Here is a 19,675-nt window from a genome sequence, read left to right on the forward strand (position 1 = left end):
TCTTCATGTCTATGTAACTACTGAGATTTACATCCATTTGAACTTGTTTTCATACCGTGGTCTCCCTCTACAATATTACCTCCTCACCCTCCACCTGCCACAAAATTCCCACAGTTACCAAACTGTTTCCTATCAACTGATCCCTTTTTTTAGTGAAATTGTGCCACAAATTTCTTTTTTCCGCAGATCGATTCAGTATCTTCTAAATAGTTATTCGATCTACACGTAATTTTCAACATCCATTTATAGCATCACATTTCAAAAGTCTCTGTTCTCTTGTTCACTAAAAAGCATATTGTCCATATTTCTCTTTTGTAGACTGTGACATTCATCAGTTATTTTAATGCCTAAATGACAAGTCCGATCTACTACTTTTAGTGTCTCATTTTCTGATCCCCTAAGCATAACCTGATTTATATCACCAAACTTCAAGTCCTCTCGTACCTTTGTCATTGGTATTCTTTACTGCTTGCTCAATGGAGAGGTTGCTTTATATCATGGACAGGCTGCAACCCTGTTCCATTCTTTTTTCGCTTTCGTGTCTTTAGAATTGTAGAATTGGGGCTACCAGTTTCTAACTGATAAATTATTTTTAGTAACATTTGAAGCTTTCCAGAGATTACTCTGTTTATTGCAAAGAGTTTACATCACATTGTAGAAAAATTATAAATTATTATATACAACATGCGTACTGAGTGGCCGGTCGTCTTGAGCAAAATACAGGGGAACTTTCGGTCGTGGAACCAGAGTTTCTCTCAGCCTGCGATGAGTCCCAGACGGGCCTTGGCGTGCAGGTGAGCGACGGCGTCGGCCACCTTCCCGGCTGCCACCTCAGGGGTGTCCAGGGGCACTCCACCAGGCCCGATCACGATGTTGGCCGGGCCATAGCGCGCCAGACCCGCAGAAGGAACTGCAGCGGCCAGACCCGCCCCCGCGAACCCGGCACCAGTGAACGCAGCGCCGGAGGCGGCGTCGGCGGCGGCCTGGGCGGCGTCGCGGGCCTGCGTCTGCGCCACCGCGCTAGCGTGGGCCGCCTTGGCGGACGCCACCTCGGGGGTGTCGAGCGGCACGCCGCCGGGGCCGATCACGATGTTGGCCGGGCCGTACAGGGCCAGACCGGCGCCCGGAGCGCCGCCTCCGGCGCCCAAACCAGCACCGACGCCGGCTCCGGCGTAGATGCCCGCTGCGGCGTCGGCGGCGGCTTGTGCGGCGTCTCGCGCCTGCGTCTGAGCGACGGCCGACGCATGGCTGGCCTTGGCGGCGGCCACCTCAGGGGTGTCCGCGGGAACTCCGTCGGGTCCGATGACGATGTTGGCCGGGCCACCCACGGGCGCGCCTCCCGCTCCCAGCAGGGCCGCCCCCGCTCCCAGGTAGGCTGCTCCGCCCCCTCCGATGAGGCCTGGCGCCACAATGCCAGGTGCCGCCAGCGCTGGAGCTCCGATGCCATTGGCGAGCAGGCCCGCTAAGCCCGTTCCCAGGTATCCGGGACGAGCCAGTGCTGCCGCTACCACGGCGCTCAGTACCACCTGCCAACAAGCAACGCCCTCATCAGATTTTGAGGAGGGGACTATCAGAAATCGTATTACTGCATTAGCGTTGGTGTATTGACATGTTGAATAAGGGGTTTCTGACGGATGTTAGCCTCGTTCTCTAACGATACTTCGACGGCGTGACTCACTGTCTTCTTTAGGTACTCCCTGTGACAAGTCTTTGGGTGGATCAGGTCCTGCCGGTCGTCTTGGTCTAGCGGTTCTAGGCGCTCAGTCCGAAACTGCATGACTGTTACAGTCGCAGGTTGGAATCCTGCCTCCGGCATGAATGTGTGTGATGTCCTTAGGTTAGTTAGGTTTAAGTAGTTCTAACTTCAAGGGCACTGATGACCACAGATGTTAAGTCCCATAGCGCCCAGAGCCATTTGAGCCATTTGTGCCATTTGATTGGGTCCAGTATTTATACTTTGATGGTTCTAAGCACTTCTCTATCTTTCCGCGAACTGCGGACTGAGCTCCTGATGTGGTGTGGACAGAAAACGTGATGCCATTCAGGCACAAATACTGAACCCAACCCACAGCTCCTGATGTGGTGTGGACAGAAAATGGAGCACGTGATGCCATTCAGGCACAAATACTGGACCCAACCCACCCAAGACCCAGTCTCAGGGAGCAGCTCAAATATGCATAGTAGAGAGGTAAATTCACATCCGAAGGTTACTCTCTCTCACTTTCCAAGCATTAATCCCGAATTGCGGGGTCTGCTGGTTGATCGGGTGTGGCATGTTAATTTTGAGGGGTAGTCGGATGCCCTTCCTGACGCCAGGATGGAATTAGTGTACCCCAACTGTCTGCATCTAGTGTAATCCTTGGAATAGTGCTAATGTGTTCAGATGTCTGCTAGCCATGTAGCTGAGGCGGAACGTGGGGATCAGCCCGATGATCACTTACTGAGCTGTGGCAACGGTAGGTACGTGATTTAGAATGGGGTGTCTCCTCTTCATCCATGTCGTCTACGATGGAATACTGTAATTGGCGAGGGATGGGAAAAAGGTAGCGAATCGAAGTAATGATTGCAGCACTCGGATGAAAGAATTTATAGAAACCACAAGATAACTTAGGTGTGGAGTGCATTTGAACATAGATTCTCGAGAATAGTCACTCAGACACCTCGGTTAGTTGCTGTTGCTCTTATCTAGATGGTCTTGCTGAGATTTGTTGATAAGAAGGCTGTATTTGTCACACGCAATTCGCATTTGAATATTTTGACGACTGCATCTTACATATGGGAAATGTTCCAAGACACAGAATGCCTCTAGGAGTCCCATGCAAAAAACAAATAATCTCAAATATGCATAGTATACAGGTAAATTCAGATCTGAAGGGTACTCTCTCTCTCTTTCCAAGCATTCATCCCAAATTGCGGGGTCTGCTGGTTGACCGGATGTGGCATGTTAATTTTGAGAGGTAGCCGGATGCCCCAACTGTAGCCACCTCGTACACTGCAGGAAGGAATTAGTGTACTGCAACTGCCTGCGTCTATTGTAATCCTTGGAATAGTGCGAATGTGTTCAGATGTCTACGAGCCGTGTAGCTGAGGCGGAACGTGGGGACCAGCCCGTTATTCACTTAGTGGGATGTGGAAAACCACCTAAATACCACATTCAAGCTGGTCGACACACCGCCCCACGTCGTTAATACGCGGGGACGGCGGTCCTACCCAAGTCCAGGAAGCAGCGCATTAGCGCTCTCGGCAAGCCTGGCGGGTATACGAAGGGTACTGACACATGTTTTTAATGTCCAGGGAGAATCTGAAGAAGATAGTGATTCACTCCGAAGAAATATCGTGTGAGAACATCGCGAATGACCGGCTGGAGGCCAGATTATTCCATACGTCAACATAACACCAGGAAAATCTGAATAATCACAGCATTAGTTATTCTTTGATAACTTAGTGTTATGTACGTAACAGCTTAAAAAGGGAACAGAAGAACTATGGTACATAGACTCATCTGGACAGTGATGCTCTACTTTGTCTGTTGAAGACGTAATACCGGCCGAAGTGGCCGTGCGGTCTGGAACCGCGAGACCGCTGCGGTCGCAGGTTCGAATCCTGCCTCGGGCAGGATGTATGTGATGTCTTTGGTTAGTTAGGTTTAACTAGTTCTACGTTTTAGGGGACTAATGACATCAAAAGTTGAGTCCCATAGTGCTCAGAGCCATTTGAACCATTTGAAGACGTAATTGGACTAACTCCCCTGCAGTGACTCAATCACAGAAAACCGGAATTTGGTTTCCTATACAGGACGAATCCGGTCCTTGTAACATACGAATAATGGCTGCAGTGGCTAGATGAGATTATCCCCTGAAGCTACTCTTTCATAATTGTACAGGGAATAGCTAATTCCAGTGATTAAAACTCAGAAACTGTCTTGTATGCGTAATACCTTCTGAAATCCACGATTTCTTGTTTCTGTTACTATTGTAATATCATGGTTGTCGTACGGGTAGACTATCCAGTTTTATTACAGTTTAAATCCATATCTCGACCACCAGTAGAAGGCGAACAGCTCAGAGCTTCAAGAATAAATGACAGTGGAGGGTACACACTTATGATATTTATTAATCCCTGACGCCTTGCAACATATACTGGTTGTCTCTCCCACTGGTCATCAGGCGGACTGCCTGTACCGTTCTTTCATACGACTCCTTGAATCCGTCGGTTTTTTTCTCGATTCAAACAAAACTAATCTTAAATCGGAGTTTTAATTGCCCATTCGACAGAGCGCTATTAGACTGGCCTAGTTCTATATTCTATTGAACGATATGCATGGTGGTATTAGTCATTGCGGGCCAGGGAATGTTGTTGCTGGACTATTATTTAAACTTCGTGTTCTACTGTCACAGTTAACACATCGACATGTTATAACGACTAAAGACTAAATTCGGGGCTTTTCTGATTACAGTAAACAAACTCTTTCCTCTCTGTTTCTATTCCAAAAGAAAACAGTTATTCAATATTAAAACGCAAAACGTATTAAATAATTGAAATGCGCGGTATACTGGCCGGTCGCTGTGGCCCAGCGGTTCTAGGCGCCTCAGTCTGGAACCGCGTGACCGGTATGGTCCCAGGTTCGAATCCTGCCTCGGGCATGGATGTGTGTGATGCTCTTAGGTTAATTAGGTTTAAGTAGTTCTAAGTTATGGGCGATTGATGACCTCAAATGTTGAATCCCATAGTACTCAGAGTCATTTTGCACGGTATACTGTGGATGTAGACCTTCAGAAAGAATATATGTCATTTTTCACTGTGTATTACTAAGGTAAAATACAACAAATATTAACACAGCAGCAGTGATTTTCATGCGTCGGGATTATTTCCAGAAACGAATTCCAGTAAGAATTACGAATGGAACGTCAGGCCATTTCTGAGCGCGCTAAAGGTGTTTTGGGTGCAATATTCCACTACGCTAAGGTACATGAAACCGTGGCAATGGATGAGGGGACTCATTTTGGCTTCTTACCGCCACTCACACCACAAGTGACTTCTTATGAAAACGATTTCTCGGAAATGTATCACGTAGATAATGCTGTTGTTTCCTTACCCTAGTGCTATTGGTTCCTTACCCCCAAATTTTCTGGGTCTATGATCTGTTGATTACTCGAACGTTCGAGTGCTAGTGTCGATTACCCAAAACACACGAAATGCCATGTACAATAAAGAACATTTACTTAATCTTGCCGAAAGGCACTGACTAACGACTCCGATATCTTTCTCAGTTACAAGGTTCAGAGGTCAAAGAATGTAATCCACGTCCCTTTTCACGCTATGCAATCTTCTTCTTCTTGAAAATTGCGAGAAGTTTGCAAATTTTATCAGCTACAAACGCATGACAACAGTACTAAGTGAATAAGAACAGTGTCATATTAAATGTCAACCTGCTTTAAAGGAACAGTATCTGAGGAAAACCTGTTTAGAATCAAGGTCACCATCTTGCCTCTTTCTACTTGCAGCATACCAGAAAACAGCTTTTGTCATGAGTCACTAGTTTGTAATAAGAGGATAGAACAGTGGTTACGACCTTGGCCTTCTTCCGCGTATAAACAGTGCAGCTAGGCCAGTGATGACACAACGTCGTTAATTAGCGACTATGTAAGGCAGATGCTGTTTATCTCGTTCCCTGCTGCTTAATACAGCACAGCAGGCACAGAACGGCGCCCCTTTCGTGAAGAAACATTGACAGGTCCAACTGTAACTTCAGTTGAGACGATATTTTTCCATGTTTTCCAACATGCTGATAGGAAAGAGTATTCGAACTGAATGGGACCAGCTCCGTTCACATAAACAAATGTTTCTAGTTTCAGTCGAATTCGAATATCTAGCATAAGCGAAGCGACAGATACAGGAAGTATTGGCAACATCGAGACTACTTTATGCGCCATTCTATGTGAAATGCTCGGTGTTCATCTAGTTCCGTGATTCTTTCCTTGGATAAAAAATACATAGCTCCCTTTTTCTCACAGACATTAAAATCATGTTTCAGTACACTTCGTATACCCGCTTTCTGGACTCGAGTAGGCGCGCCAGCCCTGCGGATTAACGACGGGGAGTGGTGTGCCCGCCAGCCTGGATGTGGTTGTTAGGTGGTTTTCCACATCCCACTAAGTGAATACCGGGCTGGTCCCCACATTCCGCCTAAGCTATACGGCTGGCAGACATCTGAACACATTCGCACTATTCCAAGGATTACAATACATGCAGACAGTTGCGGTACACTAATTCCTTCCCAGAGGGTACAGGGTGGCGACAGGAAGGGCATCAAAATTAACATGTCACATCCGATTAACCAGCAGTCCCAGCAAGTCGGGATTAATGCTTGGAAAGAGAGAGATAGTACCCTTCATATCTGAATTTACCTGTACACTATGCATCTTTCATATCCTTCTCTATGGGGCTCCTAGAGGTATACTCAGTCTTGGGACATTTCCCGTATATGACAATAAGATCCAGTTGTCAAAATATTCAAATATGAATTGCGTGTGACAAATACAGCCATCTTTTCAACAAATCTCAGAAAGATCATCTATATGAGAGTAATAGCAACTAAGCGAAGTGTCTCAGTGACTATTCTGGAGAAATTTTGTTCAAATCCACTCCACACCTTACTCATCTTGTGGTTTCTGTAAATTCCTTCATATGAGCACTGCAATCATTACTACGATTCGCCACCTTTTTCCCATCCCTCGCCAATTACTGTAATCCATTGTAGACGACGTGGATGCAAATGACACACCACACTATAAATCACATAACTACCTTTGGCATGAAAAGAAGGTAGCGTCTGCCAGTTTAGATTTCCCTATATTTTTATGCTACATAGGAGGAGCGTCCAATAAGTAATAATGGAGACGAAATAAAAACTTTGAGGTTCGCCGATGACATTGTAATTCTGTCAGAGACAGCAAAGGACTTGGAATAGCAGTTGAACGGAATGGATAGTGTCTTGAAGGGAGGATATAAGATGAACATCAACAAAAGCAAAACAAGGATAATGGAATGTAGTCGAATTAAGTCCGATGATGCTGAGGGAATTAGATTAGGAAACGAGACACTTAAAGTAGTAAAGGAGTTTTGCTATTTGGGGAGCAAAATAACTGATCATGGTCGAAGTAGAGAGGATATAAAATGTAGACTGGCAATGGCAATGAAAGCATTTCTGAAGAAGAGAAATTTGTTAACGTCGAGTATAGGTTTAAGTGTCAGGAAGTCGTTTCTAAAAGTATTTGTATGGAGTGTAGCCACGTATGGAAGTGAAACATGGACGATAAATAGTTTGGACAAGAAGAGAACAGAAGCTTTCGAAAAGTGGTGCTACAGAAGAATGCTAAAGATTAGATGGATAGATCACATAACTAATGAGGAAGTATTGAATAGGATTGGGAAGAAGAGAAGTTTGTGGCACAACTTGACTAGAAGAAGGGATCGGTTGGTAGGGCATGTTTTGAGGCATCAAGGTTCAAAATGGTTCAAATGGCTAACCTAAGGACAGCACACACAACCATGCCCGAGGCAGGATTCGAACCTGCAACCGTAGCAGTCCCTCGGTTCCGGATTGAGCGCCAAGAACCGCTAGACCACCGCGGCCGGCGGGCATCAAGGGATCACCAGTTTAGTATTGGAGGGCAGCGTGGAGGGTAAAAATCGTTGAGGGAGACCAAGAGATGAATACACTAAGCAGCTTCAGAGGGATGCGAATGCTCAATCCCAGTCAATGTGCCTCCTGTCACAGTCACGAATGTCAGTGTATTTCCCCAATTATGGTGCTTACCGTCGCTATGACTATTCCTGATTTCCGATTATATACTCTCGTTACCGCGTCATGTTCCCTCAACGGTGCCAGACAGCTTTCAATATTGCAGTGGGCAGGTATAATATAATCACTGTACATCTACCATTAAAAGCATCCGCATAGTTATTCTCCATGAGGTCAGACCATTACAGAATAATATATCAGTTCACAGGGCTAAAGTACTTACTCCCTAGCTAACACAACAACAAGTGAAGAGCGTATCCAGAGCGTACAGTGGAAAAGTATTTATCTTCAGGATCGGTAGCATAAGAATGCATCTCAAATAAAGTTGTTGCGATTTACAGAATTTAGATGTTATTAGTGAATAACGTGTGCTAAGTTACTTTCAAAAGTGTACCGCAGCTTCGACATACTGCATGACAATCGCGTGCAAGCTCTCTTACGTCACGTAGCCGCATACTTGTCGAGCATGTATGAATTTTATGAACGCGGTTCAAGGCACGCGGATCATATGGCCACTCCTTGGCAAAACATTCCTCAGTGCTTACTGGAGAAATGCCAGCTGTATCCTTTGTCCTCTCCTTATCCTTTGGCCTGGCCCTGACATGATTTGCTACGGTTTCAGACAAGGTGATATAGCTCAATTTTTCGCATGCTTTGTATTTTCTCTTAGAAGGAATGGTGTTGGAATCTGTGACTCGTCGTCCTATATTACACTGTCCCAAATAACTTAAGCCGAATGTCAGTATAACGATCGACGAAAATCTATAAGGAGCACAACGGCAACGTATGCTAGTTTTCAAACTCGAGCTTTTTAAAGGATTTGTCGAAAAGGGTTTTCGTTAGTTCCCGTGTACGTATGAGTCAATTTGTACACGTTTCTAACCTCAACACTTTGGAACAGAAAACGAAAAGAAGAGGAAATATAGTGTGCTGGCTGGTTCACAGCTTGCGATTAATAACATCTTATTGTATGATATGAGCTGCATTTAAATAGTGTTTATTTGGGGACTGGTATAGGGGCATATAGTCCATTACCAGTGGCATCTGACATAGGTGGCCGTCAGGTGTAATGTCATTGTGTTGATATAAATGTTTCGCCTAGAAACAGAGACTAAGTTACCCGAAATTGCTCTACATACACGGCGGTGAAAAGTTTCACTTAATGAATGAATGAGCTTTCCTAATCAGCCTGCAACTGCTTCAGTGATCGCCGAAATACTATTTGAGGGTTATCTGGGCTGGCCAAAAGGATTCCCCGTAACGTACGTTGTCATTGTGATGCAAATCGTTGGAATGAAGAGCACTGCTAGAAAGCAGCGCAGATTAGAAGAATGCAGTTGGCGAAAGAGCATCACATTCGATGTAAATGTAAGCTGCTGGAGCGAACCACAAGTTTTCTTCAGTTGCAAGCTGTTTGACAAACTCACAAACTCACGGAATGTGTGCTATTTTCAAACTTCTTGGCAAAGTAAAGTGTAGGCCAGAGCACGACGAACACAGAGCTATGTTTCCTGGACTGCTAGTCCACCAAGGTCTGCAGGAGAGTTTCTGTTAAGTTAGTAAAATAGGGTTTGGGGGTGGAGGAGCTAGCAGAAGAGAAGCTGCGAGAGCGGAGCGTGAGTCCTGCATGGGTAAGAATGTTGTGCAGGAGAACAAGAGGCTGGGTTCGGTCTGGGTGCGGCCAACTACTTCAAACTGAGACGGAATTTGTAAAACTGACACTCATTCAAAAATCGTACGATCAACTTAATAACGGCATCAAAAGTTCTTGCTCATTGGGTACGTAATATCTACTTTCGTCTTACTAAGAGAGTGGTTGTGTAGTGACAGTTCGGTGACGAACTTTACAGTCATCTATTCTACTAAGGAACATCGACATTTAAATCATCGAACCAATGTCGTAATAACGGTTATCGAAGTATGACTATCTCATGAACGTCATAATGACTCCCTAATAGAAAAGTAAGTTAATCGTTCAACAAATGGAAGGTCATTAAACCTGAAGAGATACCAATACGATTCTGCACAGGGAGAGTGCAAGAACTTGCTCCTTGTTTGGCAGCATTGTACCACACGTCGGTGGCGGAGCGAAACGTTACTGCATTTACGGTTAAAAGCACAGGTGATTCCCGTTCTCAAGAAGGGTCGTCTAAAAGACACACAAAACTGAAGGCCTCTAAATTTTGACGCCGGTCAGTTGTAGAATTTTGGAACCTGTTTTATGCTCGTGTACTATGACATTCCTGGAGACCGAAATTCTGCTCTGTAGGAATCAATATGGGAGCTATAGACAACGCTCATCCAAAACCCGACTTGCTCTGTTCGTTCACGAGACCTAAAAGGAGGTAGACACAGGCGCGCAGGTAGCTGCTGTGTTCTTCGACTTCCGTAAGGCTTTCGATGCAGTTGCACACTGGTGCCTACTAAGCAATATGAGAGCGCAAGGAACATCAGACGAACTGTGTGGCTGACTGAAGAGTTTTAGTAAGCAGGATACACCAGGATACACCATGTAATTCCCAATGCAGCGAGGTCATCGTATGTAAAACTGACAACGGGGTACTGCAAGGCAGTGATATATATATAAGTTCAATAGTAGACAACATCGGAAGTTTTATGAGGATTTCCGTCCATGATGTTGTTGTATACAGAGAAGTCGAAACACTGGTAAATAGTGGCAAAATGCAGGAAGACCTGTAGAAGATTGGCGCATGGTGCAGGACGAGCTGATGACCCTCAACGTAGATAAATATACGCAGACAGAAAGACGCATTACTGTATCATTACGTGCGGGCAGAACAATCAGTAGAACCAGTTACTTTCACAGAATATCTAGGAGCATACATAAGAATTGATTTAAAGTGGAACGACCAAATAAAACTAATCGCAGAAAAGGCTGATGCCAGACTGAGATACATTAGAAGAATCCTCAGGAAACTAGTATATCGCCGGCCGCTGTGACCGAGCGGTTGTAGGCGCTTCATTCCGGAGCCGCGCTGCTGCTACGGTCGCAGGTTAGAATCCTGCCTCACGTATGAATGTGTGTGATGTGCTTAGGTTTGTTAGGTTTAAGTAGTTCTAAATCTAAGGGACTGATAACCTCAGATGTCAAGTCCCATGGTGCTTTGTGCCATTTGTATTTGAAGTAGTCTATAAACAAATGAGGTACCTTAACAAAACCTCGTTCGATCAATACTTCAACATTGCTCGTCAATAAGGTATCGGTACAAAAAAGTATTCATTGGGGAAAGCCGGCTGGTGTGGCCGAGGGGTTCTAGGCGCTACAGTTTGGAACCGCGCGACCGCTACGGTCGCAGGTTCGAATACTGCCTCGGGCATGGATGTGTGTCATGTCCTTAGGTTAGTTAGGTTTAGGTAGTTCTAAGTTCTAGGGGACTGATGACCTCACAAGTTAAGTCCCACAGTGCTCAGAGCCATTCATTGGGGAAATAGAGACGATCCTAAGAAGAGCAGCGCATTTCGTTACAGGTTCATTTAGTAAGTACGAAAGCGTCTCAGTGACGATCAACCAACTCAGACGCTGCAGGAGAGGCTGAAAGTGCCAAAATCGTATATTCCTAGAAGATTCAACAAATAAAATGCTTCCTTCTACATATGCGGAAAGACAGAGATACTCCAGGTCACACGGAGGCTTCCTAGAAATAGTCTCTCCGCGAACTAATCGCGACTGGGAGAGGATAGAGAGGGGGGGGGGGGGCGAGGGATTTTTCGTGCAGAAAGTACACTCCGCCACACACTAGCGGAGTATAGATGTAAATGAAGTAACCTCTGCTAGGCTTACGGAGCAGATGCAGAAGCTGTATCGCTTCAAGTGCACTAGCTGCGGTACTCACCAGGAACTTCATGTTGCAGCTGGAATACTCCTCTGTGGACTGCGTGCCTCAGGTGGAGAAGTGGCCGGCTTATATAGTCGAGATGGGACGGCGCGGATGGACTGGACAGCGCGTCCTTCTGCACGTCTTCGGCCGGCGTCCTCGACCATCGCGGGCGGTGGCTGCGGTGATGCAACGGCGGCGCAGGCGGAGGGGCTGCTCCGGACTCCGGAGGGAGCCGTCCTCCTGCAGGGAAGACCGCCTCCTCGGCCAGTGCGTCTGCCACCGCCGGCCCGGACGCACGCACTGCCAGTGGCATCTCAGCTCAGCACTCACTCCGGAGCGTACAGCGTCCGAGCTCCTCGTTCACCTGCTGTGTTGCGTCCGGGCAGTCAGAGTCTTGGCGTTTCCCACTCTAGCCCGCACGGCCGTGTGGATTCAGTTTTCATTTCGTCAATGCCTGACTTTGCCTTTCTTCCGCCGATCTGCGACAGTTTCTTTTCTTTATGCTGCTACTCGGTGTCATGTAATTAAGTCTCGTCAAGACATAAACACCTTGTCGTCGCCAGAAACAGCGCCACCGGAATCGGCCGGCTATGAATAATCATTTGTAACGATATATCGTTTTTAACAGCATTCACCACTGGAGGTGCTGCAACTCTTTGTAAGCCGGGGGGCAGAAGGAATGATTGAGCTCGTGCGCTCTGTACCTAGCGCATGCGCTCTTGTACTTCCGATGCATATAAAGGTGCAATCATTTGCGAGTGGAATCAGTTATCGGCGAGTGCAGCGTAGCTTTTCTCGCCTGATGATGGCTGCCAGGTAGATCGCTGAAATATTGTGTTCAGATGACAGTTTGATCTGGCTGGAAACCCGACAAGAATATGACATACTTATACGCCGGGAAAGTCTACATAGTCACATTCAGATTTCTATTTCATAATAAATTCCCCTTTTTCATAAAGAAAATTTTCTTGCCATTGCCAGTCTGAATTTTGTGTCTGCCCCACTTCTGCCACCTTCAGTTATTTTGCTGTGTACACAGCAATTCATGTCCTACTTTTATTGGTTATAACTGTAGTAGTACGATCGTGCGGTTTACGTGCTAACTGCGTAACTTGAGGCTTGAGTGGACATGGTTTTGTGCTCGATGTGTCACTGCCTTTTCTACCTTACTTATGGCCGGGCTTTGATGCACTTTACCTTCGCTATTACAGTTTCAAGAGAAAATGAAACTCTTCCTCCGACAGACGCTTCTGGTTTCCAAATGACAAAGCACAGCAATCAATCCTCCTTTTCTTGCAGCTTTTATTCGGCAATTCTAGGTTTCGGCTAGAGCCTCGCAATTATCAATGCACCTTTTCGTAGTATCAATGATGTTCCCTGTCGTTCAAGACTACTCTTGAATGAACTGTGATAGAAGCCCGAACAATGGGGGACTGACGTAGTACAACATGTTTTGATACTATGAAATGATGCGTTGATAATGGCTAGCCTCCAGACGAAATCTAGATCTGCCGAATAAAATCTTCGAAAAAAGGACGACTGATTGCTGTGCTCTATCATTTGAAAGTCGTATCATAGTCGTTGAGTGCACCTACGTTCCTAATGGAAGGTAACCTGATGAAGATGATTCTGATTTGAATCGCGTCTTTTAGGTCTTTAGTGCACAGATTTTTCAGTTATAGCCTGAAACCAGACTACAACAGAGAACGTTATGAATATTATTAAATTTAAGATGTTTATTGGAGTGGCGCTTTTGCCTTGTTCTCACTGAAAGAGGAGGGCAGAATAATGTGAGGCAGAGACATATGACGAGGATTAGTTCTTTTTTCTGTCTTTTGACTGGTCTGATGCGGCCTATCACTTTTTAGATTTCTTTACATCTTCCCTGCAGTCATTTCACCTTTGGCCGCCTTGAAATTTATATTTATTTCATTACTAAAGAACTTATGTATCTGTATTCCTATCTTCCCTTAATTTTCCTCTATCTCCTTCTTTCGTTGATCAGTTGAAGTATTTCTTCTGATACCCAAGGTTTCTTCACAGTTACCTTTCTTATACCTATGTTTGTCTGTCTATCGTAAATGCCTACCCTCTTTAAAGATGTCCTTTCCTATCCAATTGAACTTACTACTCAGGTATTCTTTATCACAGTAACCACAGCGCACGCCAATAGCGTCTCATCATTCCTCAGTTCTCCAGTACCGTACTCCATTCCACACTGATTCTTTCGGACGATTCTCTCAAAGATCAGTGTACTTTTCATCATTGTTCAATTGTAATCTGAGTCTACATCTGCAGCTAGTTACACCTTCCACTAAGGTATCAAATTTTGGAATCTCAGTCATACCATGATGTAAGCAAGCTCCAATCTTCCATTTGTCTCAAGCTCTTTCCCAATTACACCTCCTCCTCCCACGATTACTTACTATTAACATTTGAAATTCATTTGCAGATCTCAATTAGTCTTTCTCCTCTCTCACTCTTACAGCGAAGCCCATATTTTCCCACAGTCATTTCTTCCATTTATTCACAAGCAAATGCGGTCCAATGCCCCGTGATCATTAGATTTTCGTCTTTCTTTGCACACTGAATTACCAGTTCAAAATCCTCACACTTACTATGTATCTTCAGCTTTTCCTTATGATATCGGCATATATACATGAACCATCACTGTCTGTGAAGGTTTTCTACCTATTATAATGACAACAACCTTATCACTTAACAGTTCATAGTAGTTCACTCCCTGCCCTAGTGCATTACGTATAATGAATCCCACTCATATTATATCATTTTCTGCTGCTGTTGATAGCACCCAATGTTCGTCTGATCAGTAATCCTTATCTTCTTTCCATTTTACTTCACTAACCCCCTATATTTCTAGAATTAACCTTTACATTTTCCTTATAAAATTCTTTAGCTTTCCTACTTACTTCAAACTTGTTACATTACATGTTATCTCGTCTTTGGTTATTCCATTTTTTCTCTAGGTCACCGTCCCCTTTGCAGTGTAATTCCAGAGATCCGAATGGGGGCCTAATCCGAAATTTTTTGCTAACTAAGAGATCATCAAGACACTGTTTAAATTATGTCCTGTGGAAAGACATTATGTATCTTTATGGTAGTGGTTTCCACTGTCTTCTGCATCCTCATCTTATGGATCACTGAAGATTCTTCTAACTCTTAGCGCAATTTCCCACCCTAAGGACACGAGAGTGTCCTGAAGCTCTGTCCACACATCCGCCATCTTTCAGAAGTCAGTTGGCAAGAAGAGAGTGACTTCTTATGCCGGATGGCTTTGGTTACCATTTCTGACCATTTTTTTCCAAAATTTAAGCAGTTAGGCATCTCAAAAAAAGGCAAACGTGTACAAACCTCATCCAATACTAGGTCTGCACAAGCGATACGATTCGTATGATCAGTGGTCTCCAGTGGCTGTGTTGTTGTCACGACAACGTGTCAATATAAGTAGTGCGATAGCAGAAGTAAAACTAAGTGCTTAAAATGCAACCAGTACAACCGTCATGTAAAGGGAAGGACTGTTTCAAACTCCTACATGAAAGTTAGTGGTAGCAGGAGGAGAAGCAGCTGATTTTTATACCATAAAATGCAACCTGTCAATTATATAATATTTTCCAAGCATTTCTATCCAGTGAAAGTAAAATAAGAACAAGCTATTTTTCCCTTGCTGTACCTTATATTATCAACTATGTTCCAATAAATCAGAGGAAAATAAAACTGAATTCACATCTGATACCGACGATCGTGAAAGCGATTTTCGCATTGAATTTTTAGTGACAGAGTTCTTTTATTATTTTTTTCATCTCCTAATTCGACACAATAATCCCAGAAACCAACTTGATTCATCATTTTTATAGAAAAGTGCACAAGGTGGAAGGATTCAATTACACTGCAAACCTCTCTGCTAGCTCATAAGCACTGGCACGTTCCTGCTAGCCGGGAGCTGTTAACCTACAACCGTTCACAGCGCTAGCTAAGTGGATTATGTGCAAAGGTTTGAAGCGAAAATGATATCTTCTGCACTGTCTGACGGTACTAACAGTGATTCTTTCACAACAAAAATTTGATTATTGGCAAGGGGAAAGAAGACAAAACACAAATGAAACCTATGAATGTACCATATTAACACTGAAAATACTTTCACCTGTTATAATTATAGCCCATCAATTATTCACAACCGTGAACGTCACTACAAATTTTCCGGTTTATTTTAAATGTCATTCAATCATAAATAGTTAAAAATATGCGGATCCTGCATAAACATAATTCAAGCAGTGTCTGTGAAGGGGTGATTTGTAGGTTCGCTAACTGTAATATATCGTCAGTCTTTACGCACGTGTTTTTCAGCTACTAATTCCGTCACATGTAGATTTCGTCCTGATATTTAACGTAAACAACGGATGAGTTAGGCGTGCCAGAGAAAATAATATTAATAACTGTTTTAATTAACACAAGCCAGCATGAAACGATTTTGACGATTTGTATGCCTCTGGCTCTAGATTGCCTTTCAAACAAAGCTTTGCAAACCTGAAGCAAATGCCGCTTCTCACTACTGATATTATCTCCTAAGCTCAAAACAAACATCACTCTCTGCATATTATGGTTGTTTTATTGGTAGTATACTGGGAAAGTAAAGTCAATCTTTTTAGATCTTCTCTTACAATATACTCTTACCAGCCATCCTAGAATTTAGCTCAGATGTGTAGGATACATACCGAATTATATTATCAGCGGCTATTGAACGCATACAGAGGAAAGCAGCAGATTTATTTGACACACGAGATTGCGCCATGGATATGCTGGAAAAACCTGACATGACACACGCTTGAAGATCGGTCACAACTTGCGAAAGTCTGCTTGCAAAGTTTCAATAACCAGCATTTAGGTTAAACTACAGCACCTCTACACATTGCTACCGAAGAGGTCATGAAGTTAGCACTAAACTAATTATTCATATTTCGCCACCCCCTTAAGCGAACGGAACTGGAAAAAAGTGGTAGTATATACTGCGAAGTCAGTTTCCTCTGCTATGGGCTTCGTGGTGGTGTGCCCAGTATTAACGGACATTTTGTCCTTTCCATGCCACCGACGTACGAGCAGCGATGCTGCAGCGCAGAAGTGCCCTTGGATTTGAACATGAAAGAAGAAGTGATAATGTTACATCTCTTATAGAATTGATGGTCTGTATGCACAGTTGTAAATAGTTACCGAAGTCTGAGGTAAAGCAGTTATATTTGCTTTTATGCAGATCTGCATGTTTCAGTGAGAAAAATCACCAAACAGCAGTGTAGCTAACTCTCTGTCAATTTCTCTTTAACATCGAGTGTAATTACTTCTACAACTTATCCAAACTATACCATAAACAGCGAACGTGAATCTAGTATTAGGTGAGTATTTTGTGGTCGTAAAATTCTGTAGTATTGATATTCCGGCTGCAAACCATTCAGCCAGCTTCTGAATGGGTTTTAGCTTATTGCGCTGGCAGAGACGTTGCTGTTTTGTATTAGCAGTAGTACAAAACCGTAGTCAATAACACATATCAAACGAATCTTACACATATTCATCACGAATTTCAATAACGTTGAATGTGTTTTAGTACTGTTGGCTCTGCTTCAGATCAGTAACAGACCAGGCGACATAAACAAAAGAAGCTGCCGGTAAACTATTGTTACGATTGTCTCGCGACTGAAGTAAAGCGATCGGAATCAAGGTTTTTCTCCAAGTAGAATCATTAATGAATTCGTTAAAATACTGCTGGTGAATCTCCATCAGTCAGCAGCCCCTACGTGGAGATGAACTATGATTGTTTCGCACCTCAACGTTTCTCATACGTGAGTTCTTACTGCGAGATAAGGTAATTTGTTTCATGACTGTCGTAGGGTTAGTAACGGACCTTTGTCATTAACGTTTTCTTCTTGTTCCACACCGTCTTCTAAGTCGACGATGAGATTTCATGTGACAACTTGGAAGCACTGCAGTCCCAAACTTTGTACAGTATGCTGCAGGTAAGACGGCCGCGGTGGCCGAGCGGTTCTAGGCGATTCAGTCCGGAACCGCGCGACTGCTACGGTCGCCGGTTCGAATCCTGCCTCGGGCATGGAAGCGTGTGATGTCCTTAGGTTAGTTAGAACTGATGACCTTAGAAGTTAAGTCCCATAGTGCTCAGAACCATTTGAACCATTTGAAATTACACTCATACTGAAATACGCTTAAGAATCGGCACAGGTATTTAAAATAATGGAAGCAACAATTATTAAAAACTTTAAGGGAAGCGAAATGAAAATCCTACATTCAGAAAGTTATCGAAGCGTTCTTAAGCCAACATTATATTATAAAAGTTCCATCCTAATCTGTACGATAATTGCAAGCAAAAAACTGCACACACCAATGTTGAGAAGTAGCTCAGTATTTTCACTCTTTGACCTCCAAAAATATGAAAAAATGTCGTTTTAAAATTTTTTCACAAAATTAACCCTTATTATCATAGAAAGCAACGAATACAAGATTTGGTTTCATTTTGCAAACACTATGACTTACTGTTTTCAACTATCCATCATTTCATGTGACACATTTGGAAGCAATTTCTCGAACTTCATACACACATCGTACGTCTCAAAACTTCCATGATCTCATAATGCTTAAAACAAATTATAGTCCAAAATACAAGCAAAAATGGTCCTAAAAATTAAAAAAATTGTGTGTCAGGACTACATATTGCCCCAATGGTTTCATTTAGAAACCACTCATAAAAGCAGTTGTACACACTCAAATACATATAGGTTAACTGTTACTGATCTCTTCAATATGGTCACTGCAAAACTTACGACTCACTGTCACCTAAAATTGTGCAGCACAATCTGAGCGCCAGCTGTTGCTTTGAACGCTGTAAGTGACTGCTGCAATGTACTACATTCGTAAATGTACTTCAGTGCGCCATTACATGTCCACGTTTTGCAAAATATTAGGTAGTTTCATGCCAACGGCACTGATGCTTCAAAACAAAATTAATAAAATGATATTTTCAGGCAGAAAGGGTTAATGCAAAGAAGGAATTTGTCGTCTTAACTACACGCTGAACAGTCGCTATTCGTTTTTTTCAATCACTCCCATACACCTCAGTGTACACTGTCCAACTCAGCTCTCACCTCGTTCCTCTTGACTTGAAGACGTAATGCTACTGACGGCCATGAATGTAAAATTCCAGCAGACTCCTGCTAGAGATAAATCGGAGGTTTACGCTGGATGTCGTGCAGTAGGCCGCTCACCTCAGCAGATCCAGTTCTCCGGCGTTTCCAGAGCACACCACTTACCGGTTTCGAGTAATGTTTCTTTCGTTCCGTTTCGTCACCTGCGGCGCACCTACATTCCGACGACGTGTTATCATATGCAGAAAGCAGCGCTCCCTTAAATTCAAGCATTTTGCGAGTTACATGACCACCTCATCCTAATTCTTCAGTACTCGTTCAATCAAAACGTCTTTAAACTGGTATTTACAAATGTAACTGATAGTCTGTATTTTTTTCTATAATTACACACAGCCGTTATGTTAAGAACAATATCATTTATCAAATGGCGCCCAAAACGATGAAGGTTGGAGCAGAAATGAAACCTTTCTAGGTTTACAATTATGCAAAAAAAATCAATTTGCATTGTTGGCATTAATTTGGCACACGTTCAAAACCTGATTCGCTTAATGCTTTTTTCAAACGAAATAATATGTCAACGAAAAGGAAATATGTCCCAAACAGAGAATCAGTCACACTGCGTGCGGTCTTATCCGCTAAAATATCTGATTATATTTTCTTCGCCGTAAGTAACCAGTCGTCAATGACGATCAATTAGAAGTACGATACGTCTTATTCCCACAAGATACGTATCGGCACAATGTTACATTGTTAGTACATGAAAACGTTAGTACATGAAAATGTTAGTTTCCATTCCTTAAGACTAGAGCACATAAGAATGGATATGTTTAGGTAGTTAGACGTTACTGCGTGACAACTTCAGTGGAAAA

At 43.5% G+C, this 19,675-nt stretch overlaps 1 protein-coding gene across 1 annotated transcript; it reads right to left on the reverse strand.

Moving 5' to 3' along the window:
* Window positions 1-609: 609 nt before the first annotated feature.
* On the reverse strand, window positions 610-11,745 carry LOC126354383 (cuticle protein 18.7-like). Its single transcript, XM_050003984.1, has 2 exons — window positions 11,659-11,745; window positions 610-1,526 (listed from the first exon to the last, which is right to left on the reverse strand). Exons 1-2 carry the CDS (start codon window positions 11,668-11,670, stop codon window positions 756-758), a joined length of 783 nt encoding a protein of 260 aa, XP_049859941.1. The 5' UTR covers window positions 11,671-11,745; the 3' UTR covers window positions 610-755.
* Window positions 11,746-19,675: the final 7,930 nt, after the last annotated feature.

This window comes from Schistocerca gregaria, chromosome 3, assembly GCF_023897955.1.
Source record: "Schistocerca gregaria isolate iqSchGreg1 chromosome 3, iqSchGreg1.2, whole genome shotgun sequence".
Lineage (NCBI taxonomy): Eukaryota > Metazoa > Arthropoda > Insecta > Orthoptera > Acrididae > Schistocerca > Schistocerca gregaria.